Genomic DNA, 17,294 nt, shown 5'->3' with positions numbered 1-17,294 from the left:
ACTGAGAAAAAGCGAGGCAAATCGCCGACGAACGGTTCTTTCACACCGAGTGCGAAACGATTGTTCGCCTTCTGCTAATTCACGCCTGCACGCTAGGTGGTGCCGACCAACAATGCATTTTTCCTCAGACATATGTAGGCCTATCTCATATATGGATTTAACATTGTCCTTTATATACAGAAAATACAAACCCGATTCCAAAAAAGTTGGGACACTGTACAAATTGTGAATAAAAAAGGAATGCAATAATTTACAAATCTCATAAACTTATATTTTATTCACAATAGAATATAGATAACATATCAAATGTTGAAAGTGAGACATTTTGAAGTGTCATGCCAAATATTGGCTCATTTTGGATTTCATGAGAGCTACACATTCCAAAAAAGTTGGGACAGGTAGCAATAAGAGGCCAGAAAAGTTAAATGTACATATAAGGAACAGCTGGAGGACCAATTTGCAACTTATTAGGTCAATTGGCAACATGATTGGGTATAAAAAGAGCCTCTCAGAGTGGCAGTGTCTCTCAGAAGTCAAGATGGGAAGAGGATCACCAATTCCCCCAATGCTGCGGCGAAAAATAGTGGAGCAATATCAGAAAGGAGTTTCTCAGAGAAAAATTGCAAAGAGTTTGAAGTTATCATCATCTACAGTGCATAATATCATCCAAAGATTCAGAGAATCTGGAACAATCTCTGTGTGTAAGGGTCAAGGTCGGAAAACCATACTGGATGCCCGTGATCTTCGGCCCTTAGACGGCACTGCATCACATACAGGAATGCTACTGTAATGGAAATCACAACATGGGCTCAGGAATACTTCCAGAAAACATTGTCGGTGAACACAATCCACTGTGCCATTCGCCGTTGCCGACTAAAACTCTATAGGTAAAAAAAGAAGCCATATCTAAACATGATCCAGAAGCGCAGGCGTTTTCTCTGGGCCAAGGCTCATTTAAAGAACCTTTTGGTGGAAAAGTGGAAAACTGTTCTGTGGTCAGACGAATCAAAATGTGAAGTTCTTTTTGGAAAACTGGGACGCCATGTCATCCGGACTAAAGAGGACAAGGACAACCCAAGTTGTTATCAGCGCTCAGTTCAGAAGCCTGCATCTCTGATGGTATGGGGTTGCATGAGTGCGTGTGGCATGGGCAGCTTACACATCTGGAAAGGCACCATCAATGCTGAAAGGTATATCCAAGTTCTAGAACATATGCTCCCATCCAGACATCGTCTCTTTCAGGGAAGACCTTGCATTTTCCAACATGACAATGCCAGATACTGCATCAATTACAACATCATGGCTGCGTAGAAGAAGGATCCGGGTACTGAAATGGCCAGCCTGCAGTCCAGATCTTTCACCCATAGAAAACATTTGGCGCATCATAAAGAGGAAGATGCGACAAAGAAGACCTAAGACAGTTGAGCAACTAGAAGCCTGTATTAGACAAGAATGGGACAACATTCCTATTCCTAAACTTGAGCAACTTGTCTCCTCAGTCCCCAGACGTTTGCAGACTGTTATAAAAAGAAGAGGGGATGCCACGCAGTGGTAAACATGGCCTTGTCCCAACTTTTTTGAGATGTGTTGATGCCATGAAATTTAAAATCAACTTATTTTTCCCTTAAAATGATACATTTTCTCAGTTTAAACATTTGATATGTCATCTATGTTGTATTCTGAATAAAATATTGAAATTTGAAACTTCCACATCATTGCATTCTGTTTTTATTCACAATTTGTACAGTGTCCCAACTTTTTTGGAATCGGGTTTGTATATCGTCATAATCATATGTCTATTTGCTTTCATATTTCATGTGTAGAAAAATGTTTCACTCGATTTTTTTTTTTTATATGGAAGATCTAGAGAGTGAACGTGCTCAGACTCAACACTCGCGCACGTGGAAGAAAACGGACAGTGCTCTCCAGATCACTTGATTCAGTGGAGAATTAATAGAAAATCTGTCCTCAGATACCAACAAGAGATCAGCATCAACTCTCTTCTCTCTTGCGGGATACTCTCCTTCGGTGTTTGTTTGTTTACACTGGTTTTCGAAACAGTGCCACCACTCTTGCCTTTTTGTGCAATAGCAGCTGCCCTGGGCACGTGATCTTATCTCAAATCTGATTGGCCGGCCTGTTTTGTCGCGGAATGATCGTGCCTAATGTGAATAGCCCCATAGGGATCTATTGTTTCGATTTAAAAGCGTCATTGCGCCAAATTTTGCATTCAGTGTGAAAAGGCCTTAAGGTCCAATTCTCACAATTAACTAACTATTCACTAGGACATTTGTACGGTGGCCGATAGAGAGCTCAACACACAAATAGAGAAAACAGTGCATTTTTTTATTTGTTTGTGTTGTGAGCATTTGCAGCACCTGCTGTCAAATTGATGAAGATGTTTTCTTAATTTGCTGGTGCTTTTTCTATTTGCATGTGTTTTCTGAAGTTGCAGCGCGTTGAGCTCTCTCGGCCATTTTTGCCTTAATAAACTCCTAATTATTGTTTATTAATAGCTAGTAAGGTAGTTGGTAAGTTTAAGTATTGGGTAGGATTAAGAAATCTAAAATATGCTCATACAGAATATGTGCTTTACAAGTATTAATGCTAATAAGCAACTAGTTAACAGTGAGAACTGGTCCCTAAACTAAAGTGTTAACTACAGTATATTTCTCTATTAATTTTCTGCATAATGCATAGTAGTTATGACATCTACCAACAGGGTTAATTGCCAAAGCTTCCTCGATCACATAAGAGACTTCTTTCTAAAATAATAAACACAATTATTACATTAACCTTAAAAAATTATTCCAAGCTTTTAAGTGGTAGCATAAATAAAACCAGTAACACAGCATCTTGGTATGCTAGACATCTACACGTTTAAAAGAACTGATCTACTGTCACACTAATGAATGTCATGCAATGTAACAATATAATTTAGTTAGCTACACAGAGCAACAAAAAAAAAAAGAGAGATTTTTTTTTATATATCTGAAGCCACTGCACTTTCACTCTTCCTGCACTCCAACTCTGTCTTGTTTAAATCTAGATTAGGGCTAAAATAACTGGACTGCTTGCTACTGTACATGTGGGGTGCTTGGTGATTGTGACCTGAGATGAGAGAAGCCCATCAAATCCATTTATTACACTAATGCTTCTGAGTACAGCACAGGGAACAGAAAAAAAGCACTGGAACATTTTTAACCCTTAAATTGTTTTTGAGTCCTGGGTAATAGATATTTGAGAGACTGGAGGGAGGAATATTGAGAGAGCACATTTTAGTAGAAAAAATAAATTAAAAAAATTTAAAGTGGCAAATAGTCTTGACAAGTGCCTTATCTGCCATCATCTCACCTTTTCTTTTCTTTTTTTCATGGGAGATACACACTGTAAAACTAAAAATAAAAAGTCCTAATGTCTAAAAATAATGAATACAATTTCCAAGTTAGTTTAATGCTCTTTGACAGTTAATTTTACAAAAAAAAAAAAAAAAAAAAAGATTAATTTGTTTTCATTTGTTACCAGCTGCTTTTAAGGTAAACTAGATTAAGTAAAGAAAAGGTGAGCGGTGCTTCCCTCTGCCATGATGCAATGGTTGCCCACACCCATGCCAGAAAATCAAAGAGATTTTCTGGTCTCTAGATACAGCTAAAGTCCTTCCATCAGTGTCAATTTATGGGTTTGCCAAGAACAAAAATCTCAAGAATGAGTAAAAAAAAAACAGCAAGCCACAAGATTTGAGGTCATTTGTAGCACAAAACAAGTTCAATTCTAAGGTTGTGTGTGTTGTTCAAAGTATTACCAACCACTATGTCCAGTGCAAAAACAAAACCACTTCTGGTTAAGCAAGCATTTCATATACCAAACATTTATTAAGTCGAGATTTTACAAATACAAAATACCCACAATTAGTATCAGTTTTCACACAGAAATTGCTCCCATTTTGCTCCCAAAACTCAGTTTGAGCCAAAACAACCTCCACATAGTCTCTGACCAGTCTACATTTTTCCAAGAAAAACACATCTTCAGCACATAAAAACCAACAGTATGCATCTTACCCCCTTCTGCAGATCCTCAGCAGTCAGCCTGGTGTGACAGGATCAATGCAGGCACACTGTGGCTGTGTTTTACGGGCGAGTGGACGCGTGCACACAGCACTCAGGACCGCGCAGCATCTGAGAGTCAGGGGGTGGGGAGGTGGCGCTCCCACTCGCTGCCTGCGTGCACACATTTTCCAGGCCTTGAGAGGCAAATGACTAGGCCGGCTAATGTCAGCCCAGGAGTAAATGTGTTTCCATTCAAACATCTGCAGTTGATGTGAGAGGAAATACATTTGATCTGATGATCTTTTGGATTATCTAATCCATGCTAATCCAACCCATGACAGACTGTTTTACTTTCAATTCAATTTCTTTCACAGCCAGAGTTTATTTTAAAGGGGTCATCGGATGCAAAATTCACTTTCAAGCTGATTGAACATAAATGTGTGTTGGAAGCATGTGTACACATCCATCCTATAATGATAAAAATCCACCCAGTGTTTTTTTTTAAATCCCCTTTCTCAAATCAGGCTGTTCTGAGAGTCCTGTCAGAATTACATAGTTCAGTACAGGCCGCTCCCACGATAGTTGATTGACAAGGCCGTTTTACCTTAGACCCGCCCTGAGTGAGCTGAGTGTAAACAGTCAGACCGCCATTGTGTTGACTCCGGTGCAGGGGAAGATAAGATGTCTCAGATTAAGCAATTGAGTTGCTTTGTTATTGGATGTAATAATGAACATAGCAGTCGTCATTTACTCCCGACATCTGGGCCGCTGAAGGCACAGAGGATTAACGTTACTTTCGCTTTGAAGGGAATGCACCGATCATGATCTGCCAAAATGCTTCTATGTTCACGCGAATCATTCGTGATCCAACTTCATCTACACAGTAAATTTCCCGGGAAAATTCCCGGGAAATTTACTGTGTACAGAAGAAGTGAGTATAAGGGTTTTTTATGAATATTTGCAAATCGCCTTTCCTAATAACATGCTAGTTAGCCAGTTTCGCGGCTAAAGTAAACAGTACTGCTCATCACCCCACGGAAGAGAGGGGCGGGGTCAGCAGAGTCATTAGCATTTAAAGCAACATGGACCAAAAAATGGCTTTCTGAAAACAGAGCTGATTTTGACAGGGTAAAAAAAGGTGTTTTTTACACTACCATTGAGAAATTTTAACCAAAGTATGTTATAGGCTTTTAAATAATGCCCTAAAGAATGATATCAACTTGTGCAAAATGGGCATCCGATGACCCCTTTAAGGCTGATAATGATTGATCTCACAAATTTACAGGCCAAAGTAAATTCCTATCTTTTTTTTTTTTAGTTTACAGACATGCACCCAAAGTTGCCCTCAAAGGTTTAGATGTTTTATAATATGCCACAATTAGATTAATCACAAATGTCCTGTATAAAACTCATCACTGCCTCATCGCTGTACACTGAGCCTTGAGAACTTCATTTGTATACAGTATATTCATTTACAGAATTTTGGTATCTTCAAAATGCTTTGCAATATCAACCTGTTACATATCATACTAGATTGTTTTAAAGTATTCTTCTCAATGTTCGCAGAAAAAAAATATGTTAACATTTATATATGGACCAATTCTCACTATTAACTAGTTGCTTATTAGCATGTCTATTATTAACATATTGGCTGTTTATTAGTACTTATAAAGCACATATTCGGCATGACCATACTCTACATCCCCAATCCAAAAGTATGAGTTTATCGAGGCAAAAGTCATAGTTAATGATTTGTTAATAGCGATAACTGGACCTTAAAATAAAATGTGACAAAAAATGCTTATGGACATACTAATTTTACTTTTCTTCTCCTCAGAACTGGAATAATTTGCAGAAATTAAATTTGTTGGAATTAAATTTGCAGAATTAAAACAGTCCTGTCGGGCTTAATTGACTTGCCTGGTTAAAAAAAAATAGTAAAACAAACAAACAATTAACATTTCTTAATTCTATAGTGCGGAGCGCTTTAAAACGTATGAAAGTACATCTGATTTAAATTAAAGACTTGCTTCAGCAGCTTCAAACAAAATTCAATTCTACCCCATTCTGCAAGGCACGTGTCATATTGTATTATGTAGGTCAGGAAGGCTGATCAGCTGGCTGATTTGCCACTTACAGTACTTTTTTGCCCCACTGTAAGTGGCAAATCAGCCAGCTCAACATGAAAAAAATGACTGAGTGTGCACCTTAAAATACCACAGTGAAACTGGTGTGCTCTTTAGTTGTTACCTAGCTACAGTGGTAAACAGCTGAAGCTAGTACTCAAATTGTGCAATTGTGCAAGTTCTCCCACTTAAAAAGATGAGAGAGGCCTGTAATTTTCATCATAGGTATACCTCAACTATGAGAGACAAAATGAGAAAAAAAAAATCCAGAAAATCACATTAATTAATTGGTAAATTCCTCGGTAAAATAAGTATTTGGTCGCCTACAAACAAGCAAGATTTCTGGCTCTCACAGACCTGTAACTTCTTCTTTAAGAGGCTCCTCTGTCCTCCACTCGTTACCTGTATTAATGGCATCTGTTTGAACTTGTTATCAGTATAAAAGACACCTGTCCACAACCTCAAACAGTCCAACTCCAAACTCCACCATGGCCAAGACCAAAGAGCTGTCAAAGGACACCAGAAACAAAATTGTAGACCTGCACCAGGCTGGGAAGACTGAATCTGCAATAGGTAAGCAGCTTGGTGTGAAGAAATCAACTGTGGGAGCAATTATTAGAAAATGGAAGACATACAAGACCACTGATAATCTCCCTCGATCTGGGGCTCCACGAAGATCTCACCCGTGGGGTCAAAATGATCACAAGAACTGTGAGCAAAATCCCAGAACCACACGGGGGACCTAGTGAATGACCTGCAGAGAGCTGGGACCAAAGTAACAAAGGCTGCCATCAGTAACACACTGCGCCGCCAGGGACTCAAATCCTGCAGTGCCAGACGTGTCCCCCTGCTTAAGCCAGTACATGTCCGGCCCGTCTGAAGTTTGCTAGAGAGCATTTGGATGATCCAGAAGAGGATTAGGAGAATGTCATATGGTCAGATGAAACCAAAATAGAACTTTTTGGTAAAAACTCAACTTGTCGTGTTTGGAGGAGAAAGAATGCTGAGTTGCATCCAAAGAACACCATACCTACTGTGAAGCATGGGGGTGGAAACATCATGCTTTGGGGCTGTTTTTCTGCAAAGGGACCAGGACGACTGATCCGTGTAAACGAAAGAATGAATGGGGCAATGTATCGTGAGATTTTGAGTGAAAACCTCCTTCCATCAGCAAGGGCATTGAAGATGAAACGTGGCTGGGTCTTTCAGCATGACAATGATCCCAAACACACCACCCGCAACGAAGGAGTGGCTTCGTAAGAAGCATTTCAAGGTCCTGGAGTGGCCTAGCCAGTCTCCAGATCTCAACCCCATCGAAAATCTTGAAAGTCCATGTTGCCCAGCGACAGCCCCAAAACATTACTGCTCTAGAGGAGATCTGCATGGAGGAATGGGCCAAAATACCAGCAACAGTGTGTGAAGACTTACAGAAAACGTTTGACCTCTGTCATTGCCAACAAAGGGTATATAACAAAGTATTGAGATGAAATTTTGTTATTGACCAAATACTTATTTTCCACCATAATTTGCAAATAAATTCTTTAAAAATCCTACAATGTGATTTTCTGGATTTTTTTTTTTCTCATTTTGTCTCTCATAGTTGAGGTATACCTATGATGAAAATTACAGGCCTCTCTCATCTTTTTAAGTGGGACAACTTGCACAATTGGTGGCTGACTAAATACTATAATTTTAATGGTAATTTTAGATGACCTATCAGATGTATTTAAGACACTTTATAATCTATAACAACATTTATTAACAACTTATTTAATATTTTCTCTAAATCTTGTATATTGAGTCAAGCACCTGCAATTGGCCAAATGAAAGAAACGTTGTGTGTGAATTTGCACATATTACTTTGCAAAAATGTTTGCAGTTAGTTTTTAATGTTACATTCTTGAGGACTCTATGCTTACATTTCTTTTCAGGAGCACTAGTGCTCCTACTTATAAAAAAAAAAAAAAAAAAGATAAATAAAATAAAAAAATAGGAACAGACCTTCTGATCAATAACAGGAGTTCTAAAATGTTCTTCTAAATTCCTGGGATTCTGTAACATTTCAACTTGGAATATACATGTTCTTCCAAATACCCCACATCATTAGGCACATATCAAACCTCCAAAATAATTTAATCATATTTTAATATATCATATTCAAAATATCATATTTTACCACCTGAGGCATTAAAGACCTTTTATTATTTTCAGGGTTTTTTTCCAGCTTCCAGCTAAGAAATTTTTGACAAGACTCTCTGTGGGACGCCTACGTTTACTTCACTATTTTACAATTAAATCCTAATCTAATCATGACAAACTATATATCGTTGGAAAGGTCTAAGACTCCTAAATAGGTATTTTACTACTTTTTTTTTGTTAAAAAATTATGTAAGAAAAGTAATAGATTAATTTATGACAAGAGTGGACCTGAAAAATCTACATCATAACAGGAGTTCTGACCTTTGTCACAGAAAGTCTTCTTAGTTGCCTTTTTCTCTATCATGTATTAGAAATCATATATATCAGTTGAAAACTTAAAATCTCAAAATTCATCCTTTGAAACCCATTTTAAAATCAGACATTGCATTACCATGGAAATGGTACATCAAAATCATGTTACAAAATGTTTTCATTGATGAATTATAAAAATGTAAGTTTGGATAGTGCACTATAATGTCTATGTTCAAAACTGTGAGTGACAGTTAAGGGGTTAATGCATAACAATGTTATGAGATTAATGTTTTAAATATAGAAATTTCAATGATTTAAATGGCTCAATTTATACTTTAAAAATGAAACAGAAACTGCCAGTAGGTGGCAGCAAGTCACTGTCTTTGACACTGAATCGTTCATTCAATCGATTCGTTCAAACAGCTGATCAATTTAGGAAAGAAGCAAGTTACTCTCTTTATGAATGGGTCTTTGAATCATCGACTCACTAGATTTGTTCAAAAGCAAAGATTCATTCATAAACGAAACAGCGCAAACTCTCTATAATCATTAAAAAGCTGTTACCCTCCATTCATCGCTACCTCACAAACTTCCATTTTAATGAATGAAGCTCTCTACACTGCACACTGAATATATTATTTACATCGTATCTACACTTTGTTTGTTACAATGAATGACAACAACTGCAGTCTGCTTTCACGGTCTGTGCTGTGAGAAGCAGGACTCGCAGAGAAAAGCATTTCTATTGGCTGCAGTCTGCAGGTATTAAATGGCAAAAGACGGCATTGCGCAGCGAACCATAAACACAGCGCTATGTTTATATGCAGAACTGGGATCCCTTTCATAGTCTTGTGAATGGATAAAATATAGAAATCACTTTAATTTCCAAATAAACCTATCCAGTTGGAAATGAAACACCACCCCTCGAAATTCACTCCCCGGACACCGCCCCCCATTTCCAGCCCTGGATGTAAGATGCTGCTGCTGCTGCTGCATAAATAGGAATACATGAATCCCACAGCAGATCTAGACAGGTGGAGCTGGGGGAGGTGGAGGGTTTCAGAGGAACCTAGGAACAGTGTGCTCCAGGACCAGCTATTAAAATGTAACATTAAAATTATTAAAACTATTAAAATGTTGCTCTAGCAAACTCATTGGCTGCAGAATGCCAGCCAGCTTGTGTAATGTAGTGAATTATGTGATTGCTAGCAGATTGCATGTAATGGACCTATCAGACCTATTATAACAGGAATGGAGCCTGTTAGTATCCATCACATAACACAACCGATGCCCGCTCCTGATCAATCAAATAGATCAGTGGTTCTTAACCCTGTTCCTGGAATTTATGATCATTGACGAGCTAGTAATTACATCAATAGCAATTGTGGACAATCAGTGGAAGTATCAAGGGATGCTATCATTTCTAGAGATGTGTAATTAGAAGTGCAAATGTAAGGTTGTCCCATATTTCAAAAGGAAATACTTGCATTGCATTGATTCTGTTTGCAATTGTATTAAAGCTTTGATTTAGTGCATTAGATCATTTTTGAGCAATGTGTTTAAAAAAATTCCCTACATATTGTAAATATGAGGTCACACTTTATATCATGATGTCATTAGTATTTGTGTGTAAAATTTGGCTCTAGCACACACACACACACACACACGTTTGTTTCTGTGAATTGTGGGGACTTTCCATAGATTTCTATTACTTTTATACTGACCAAACAATATTTCCTATCCTCTAACCCAGGGGTCACCAAACTTGATCCTGGAGGGCCTGTGTCCTGAAGAATTTAGTTCCAACTTGCCTCAACACACCTCCCTGGAAGTTTCAAGTATACCTAGCAAGACATTGATTAGCTGCTTCAGGTGTGTTTGATTAGGGTTGGAGCTAAACTCTGCAGGACCGTAACTCTAGCCCTCCAGGACCGTGTCTGGTGACACCTGCCCTAACCCAATCCTACCCCTAAACCTACCCCTTTCAGAAAACATGTTGCATTGTTACACTTTCAGATAAACATCATTTACTATTTTTAATCATTGTTTCCCCTTGTAAATGTCAAAAAATGTCAGGTTTTACTATCCATGTGGGGACATTTGGTCCCCATAATGTAGCATAAACAAGTACACACATACACTTGAACACAATATTACAAACTGTTTTTATTTATGACACATTAACACAGCCAACAAATTAATTGATTATGGAAGTTTCACCAAAACACTGACTGTGTTTTACTCACATTTGCAACCCAGGCTCTCCAAAATTATATTTTGTTGCTCCCTGCACATTTCACAGCACATTCAAAGTGAAATATCCAGTAAGTGCTCAGTTTTATTGGGGACAAATAAAACATCACGTTTTATTGCCTTGGTTGCTGTAGATGTTGCGGCAGTTTGCAAATGAAATGTCTGGTGAGTGGCACTAAAAGTTTAATGCTCTATCTTGTTTTAAAATAATATAGCACCTATGCTAAACCCAACCCTAAATCTAACAGATAGTGTTAACAAAAGCAAATGCTAGAAAAAAAAAATGCATTTCCTAAAGCTGTCACGGCTTATCGGGGCACAGGAACCGACAGGAAAGCAGGAGATTCTACAATGGTGAACTTTAATCGAAAACGCAGGAGCAAAGGACAAAGCCCAAAACAGTGACTGAACAGTGAAAGAAACTCAGGAACAGACTTAAATAGGAAACTCTCACGAGACATGGATAAACACACCTGACACAAACAAAACACTAATGATTACCATGGGAACTAAGGAGTGGCGGGAACCAGAACAAAGGGACACAGAAACCAATGAACATAACACAGAGTCCAAAACAGAACATAAATGTGACAAAAGCCAGCATGAAATTTTAGCAAGTCGTCCAGCTTTGTTATCATGACTTGTTTCACTTGTACAATATTGTACCAGGTGAAATACCAAACAAGAGGTGCGTTCACGCCATATCTGAATTCCCGTAATTACGAGATTCCAACTTGTAAAAAGCGTTCACGTCCTCATAGAACTCGTAATTACAACTTGTGAACTGGGAGTATTCTGAGAGCTACGACTTGTACCACATGACCGCTGTACCACCTGACCACCACAGGCTCTGTTTAGGCGTTGATAGTGTTGCCATAGAAAAGCATATTACGATATGGCGTGAACGCAGCAAAGTTTACATATGGTGCTGGGGAGGCTCCAGGAAGTGTTTGAAAAACGCTCATGTAAACTAGTAGTGGTAGTAGTTAGTAGTAGTAATAGCAGTAGCAGCAGCAGAAAAAATCACAAAACTTTGTTTAAAAATTAAATTAAATTAAAACATCAAAAAGACAAAAAAAAAAAAAGATTTAAACCTATTATGGAACATCATTTAAAACAAAAAAAAGTGATGAAATAGACATAAAAGTGTAACTCACCTCGGTCATGTGGATCAAGTAAAATCGCAGATCTTCACTGTGATCTGAGGAAACAGAGGTCATAATATTATTTTAAAAAGGCAACAGAGTTAGCTTTATAACATGTTAGACATACTAGAAAATTAAGGGAGTTGTTCAGCTTCAGAGCTAAACTCTGCAGGACAGTGGACCTCTAGGGCTAAATCTGAAGATCCCCTGCCTTATTTACTCCTAAGGGAAGTGTACTAAAGTGATTACTCTGAAGGGAGTGTCCCATACTGTATGTGGCACCTACACAATGTTATCCTAATAACATTCATTTTTTAAATTTTTAATTGTTAAGTGTGTTGTAGCAGGTCCTCTTTGTTTCTTTAATTCACATTTATGTCAGTTTGTATACGGTCTCTTCATGTGATAAAATGAATAATAATAATTATAATAATAATCACTTCGCCAATATGTAACGGTAACGGACATTCTAGTTTGATTGTTTTTTTTCTGTTGCCTGTTTCCTGTGTTCTTTGGTTCCCGTTCGCCATTTGTTAACATGGTTATTTATTAGTTGATTAATTAGCACACTTGATTGTCCTTTTAATCATCATCACTGTGTATTTAAGTTCCTCTTGGTTTTCTGTTCATGGTCGGTTGTTGCTTGTGTGATTTTAAAACTTGCTATAATACATGAATGAATGAATGAATGAATGATGCATTTATATAGCGCTTTATTGTGTATTGCTGTACACCCAAAGCACTTTACAACAATGTGGGGGGTCTCTCCTCAACCACCACCAGTGTGCAGCATCCACTTGGATGATGCGATGGCAGTACAATGGCGCCAGTGCACTCACCACACACCAGCTACAGGTGGAGAGGAGAGCGAGATAGAGCCAATCAAGTGGATGGGGATTATAAGGAGGCCATGATTGACAATTTGACACCAGGGCTACTTCTTTACGAGAAGTGCCATGGGATTTTTAATGACCACAGAGAGTCAGGACCTCGGTTTAACATCTCATCCGAAAGACTGCTCTGCTCCACCTGGGACTGTCGTTCTTACGCTTCCTCCAGGCTCCCTTGTTCCACAGGCTCCACCCTAGTCAGTCGTCGCTCTGCCATTACCATGGGCTTCCAGGTCTTCAGCTATGTCTCATCCCTCCACCCCTATGGCTCTGTTGGGTTCCTCTTTCCCTCAAGCTCCACCTCTGTCCTCACTCGCACCATCGTAGCTGCAGTCCTCCAGCATCCAGGTTCCACCTTGGGCACTTGTCATTGTGGTTCCACCTCAGTCTCCCGGATCCTCGGCACTGCTTGGTCTCGCTGGCTCTGCGGCTGCACCTGGGTCTCCACTTCCTACGACTCCATCTCCATCGCTCGTCCCCGTGGTGTCATCAGGATCTACTCCACCGTGGTTCCTCGCTCCCTTGACTCCACCATGGACCTCTGTATGGTTGTGCTCTGCGTCAACACCTCCTGGCCACACCACCCATCATCTCCATGAGGGCTGTTACCTCCATCTTCTCCTCCTTGGTCTCTTCTGCCTGCTCTCACCAGCCCTATGCCTGCTCCTTTCACCATTCTTTGACTTGTTGCTCAATGTGGCTCCACTGGCAGACTGGCTAAACCGACCATCTGCTAGCTGCCTCACGTCACAGAAGTCAGTTAATTCTCAGCATATAGAAACTTTTTCACCTAGATATCACACTACAGAGACTGTGTCTGCTCCCCAAACTAGAAAATACAGAAAACATCCAAACCAAAGTAATAGTAACAATTTAATTGATGTTCAACAAATAAAAAAATGATATAATACAGAAACACATGATAAAGCTTGGCTTATTGAATATTAGATCCCTTTCTTCAAAAGCACTTTTTGTAAATGATATTTTCACTGACCATAATCTAGCTTTGTTTGACAGAAACCTGGGTAAAACCAGATGATTACATAACTTTAAACGAGTCTACACCCCAAGATTACTGTTACAAACATGAACCGTGTCCAAAAGGCAGACATGTTCACAAGTCTCTGAGGTCCAAGTCAAGTCTCAAGTCTTTGAGGTCGAGTCCAAGTCACGTCTCAAGTCTTTGTTCTATTTATTAGTAACAGTTCTTTCAGCTAGGAATTGAGGCTAAATCCATTTTGAAATACTGATTTCACAATATGATTTTCTCAGAAAAAACTTTAACAAAATTTAAGATAAATTAGAAATGAAAAGGTGTCAATTTATTATCAGACAAAATGCTGCACATTTCTTTGTAAAATTGAAATGTGTCAAACAACAAAACTAAATTTAAATTTTAAAACAAACCCCAATCAAATAAATAACACAAATAAAAGAAATCTAAATCAAACTAAGGCTTTGTCTGTGCTCTTTTTCAATTTAAAATTAGAAGCAACCACTGTATTTTAAACACAACACAATCCAAACAAAGAGGCTGCATACATGCAGCATGAGCAGTTTTTAATCTAAATTGGATTGCATAATTTCGAAATTTGAAGCAAAAACAAAATGGTCTGACTTTAGTTTTGTGAAACTATTCTACACAAAACAGCAGACGGGCTGAATTAGAAAGCAAATTCACTCTCTGCCAGCAGGTGTGGCTTGAACATTAATTAAACGTCGTTTCCTTGGTTGCCGCTGTAAACAAAGCAGTGCTGCAGTTATGAAAGCTACTTTAATATGCATTATACAGAGGCAAGATGAGAAGAAAATACCATCTAAACTTTTCTAAAGATAGCCAGTTCCCCTCAGAGATACATAAACTCCCATACCAAATGACTTGCGTTTTTTACGAGTCTCACGAGTCCAAGTCAAGTTTCGAGTCAGCTGTTCACGAGTCCAAGTCAAGTCCCAAGTCTTTATTTATGCGACTTAAGTGCGACTCGAGTCCAAGTCCCAGACTCAGTTTCCATCTCTGCCAGAAGGTAAAGGGGGAGGTGTTGCTACAATTTATAGCAGTATTTTCAGTATCTCTCAGAGGTCGGGTTTCAAGGATAATTTGTTCAAAGTAATGGTGCTTCATATAACGTTATCTAAAGAAACAAGTATTAATGATAAATCCCCTGTGATGTTTGTACTGGCTACTGTATACAGGCCACCAGGGCACCATACAGACTTTATTAAAGAATTTTCAGATTTTCTATCGTAGTTAGTGCTGACTGCAGATAAAGTCCTAATTGTTGGTGATTTTAATATCCATTCATGGGATCAGCATTTATAGACATTCTAAACTCTATTGGTGTTAAACAACACGTGTCAGGACCTACTCATTGTCGAAATCATACTCTAGATTTAATACTGTCACATGGAATTGATGTCAGTGGCATTGAAATTTGGCAGCAAAACGATGATATCTCAGATCATTATCTAGTCTCCTATACAGTATATTCCATATAGCTAAAGCTGCAAAGCCAACTCCTTGTTACAAATATGGTAGAACCATTACCTCTACCACAAAAGACTGCTTTATAAATAATATTCCTGACTTATCTCAGTTCCTCAGCATATCCAATAGCTCAGAACAACTTGATGATGTAACAGAAACTATGGACTCTCTCTTTTCTAGTACTTTAGATACGGTCGCTCCTTTACACTTAAGGAAGATTAAGAATAAGAGTCCAACACCGTGGTATAATGAGCACACTCACGCCCTAAAGAGAGCAGCCCGGAAAATGGAGCGCAACTGGAAGAAAACAAAACTAGAGGTATTTCGTTTAGCTTGGCGGGAAAGTACCCTATCCTACAGAAAAGCATTAAAAACTGCTAGATCTGATTACTTTTCATCTCTTCTTGAAGAAAACAAACATAGCCCTCTGTATTTATTCAATACAGTGACTAAATTAACGAAAAATAAAGCATCAACAGGTGTTGGCATTTCCCAAGAGCATAGCAGTAATGACTTTATAAACTACTTTACTTCCAAGATCGATACTATCAGAGATAAAATTGTATCCTTGCAGCTGTCAGCTACAGTATCACATCAGATAGCACACTATAGATCCCCTGAGGAACAATTCCACTCATTCTCTACTGTAGGAGAGGAAGAATTGTATAAACTTGTTAAATCATCTAAACCAACAACATGTATGTTAGACCCTATCCCATCTAAACTACTAAAAGAGCTGCTTCCAGAAGTCATAGATCCTCTTTTGGCTATTATTAATTCATCATTGTCATTAGGATATGTCCCCAAAACCTTCAAATTGGCTCTTATTAAGCCTCTCATTAAAAAACCACAACTTGACCCCAAAGATCTAGTTAATTACAGACCGATCTCAAATCTCCCTTTTCTGTCAAAGATACTAGAAAAGGTAGTATCCTCACAATTATATTCCTTCTTAGAGAAAAATGGTATCTGTTAGGAATTCCAGTCAGGATTTAGATCGTATCATAGTACTGAGACTGTTCTCATTAGATTTACAAATGACCTGCTTCTATCATCTGATCGTGGTTGTATCTCTTTATTAGTTCTACTGGATCTTAGCGCTGCGTTCGACACTATCTACCACAACATTCTTTTGAATAGACTAGAAAACTTTGTTGGCATTAGTGGAAGTGCCTTAGCATGGTTCAAATCGTACTTATCTGACCGCCATCAGTTCGTAGCAGTGAATGAAGAGGTATCATATCAATCACAAGTGCAGTATGGAGTACCTCAAGGCTCAGTACTAGGGCCGTTACTTTTCACGCTTTACATGTTACCCTGGGGATATATTATCAGGAGACATGATGTTAGCTTTCACTGTTATGCTGATGATACTCAGCTCTATATTTCTTCGCGGCCCGGTGAAACACACCAAATTGAGAAACTAACAGAATGCATAGTCGATATTAAAAGCTGGATGACGAGTAATTTTTTACTGCTAAATTCTGAAAAAACAAAGGTGTTAATTATCAGTCCTAAAAACCCTACATGTAATAACCTAGAACATTATCTAACACTTGATGGCTGCTCTGTCAATTCTTCTTCATCAGTCAGGAACCTAGGTGTGCTGTTTGATAGCAATCTTTCATTTGAAAGCCATGTTTCTAGCATCTGTAAAACTGCGTTTTTCCATCTCAAAAACATATCTAAATTGCGACCTCTCTCAACATCAAATGCAGAAATGTTAATTCATGCGTTTATGACCTCAAGGTTAGACTATTGTAATGCTTTATTGGGTGGTTGTTCTGCACGCTTGATCAACAAACTACAATTGGTCCAAAATGCAGCAGCTAGAGTCCTTACTAGAACCAGGAAGTATGACCATATTAGCCCGGTTCTGTCAACACTGCACTGGCTCC

At 38.5% G+C, this 17,294-nt stretch overlaps 1 protein-coding gene across 8 annotated transcripts in view; it reads right to left on the bottom strand.

The window, feature by feature from the left end:
* rgs3a (regulator of G protein signaling 3a) overlaps positions 1 to 17,294 on the bottom strand; it is a 220,927-nt gene that overhangs the window by 119,341 nt on the left and 84,292 nt on the right. For 6 of the 8 annotated variants that reach the window (XM_058774668.1, XM_058774664.1, XM_058774666.1 and 3 more), the window contains one exon: positions 12,034 to 12,077. In XM_058774668.1, the coding sequence (XP_058630651.1) occupies positions 12,034 to 12,077 (44 nt within the window). Of the gene's footprint in view, positions 1 to 4,058; positions 4,171 to 12,033; positions 12,078 to 13,050; positions 13,067 to 17,294 lie in introns of those variants that run through there. The other 2 variants (XM_058774670.1, XM_058774674.1) reach the window with 2 other exon arrangements.

Source organism: Onychostoma macrolepis, chromosome 05 (assembly GCF_012432095.1).
Source record: "Onychostoma macrolepis isolate SWU-2019 chromosome 05, ASM1243209v1, whole genome shotgun sequence".
NCBI classification, from domain to species: domain Eukaryota; kingdom Metazoa; phylum Chordata; class Actinopteri; order Cypriniformes; family Cyprinidae; genus Onychostoma; species Onychostoma macrolepis.
Note: the sequence above shows the minus strand (reverse complement) of the source record. Positions and strands in the feature narration are given on the sequence as shown.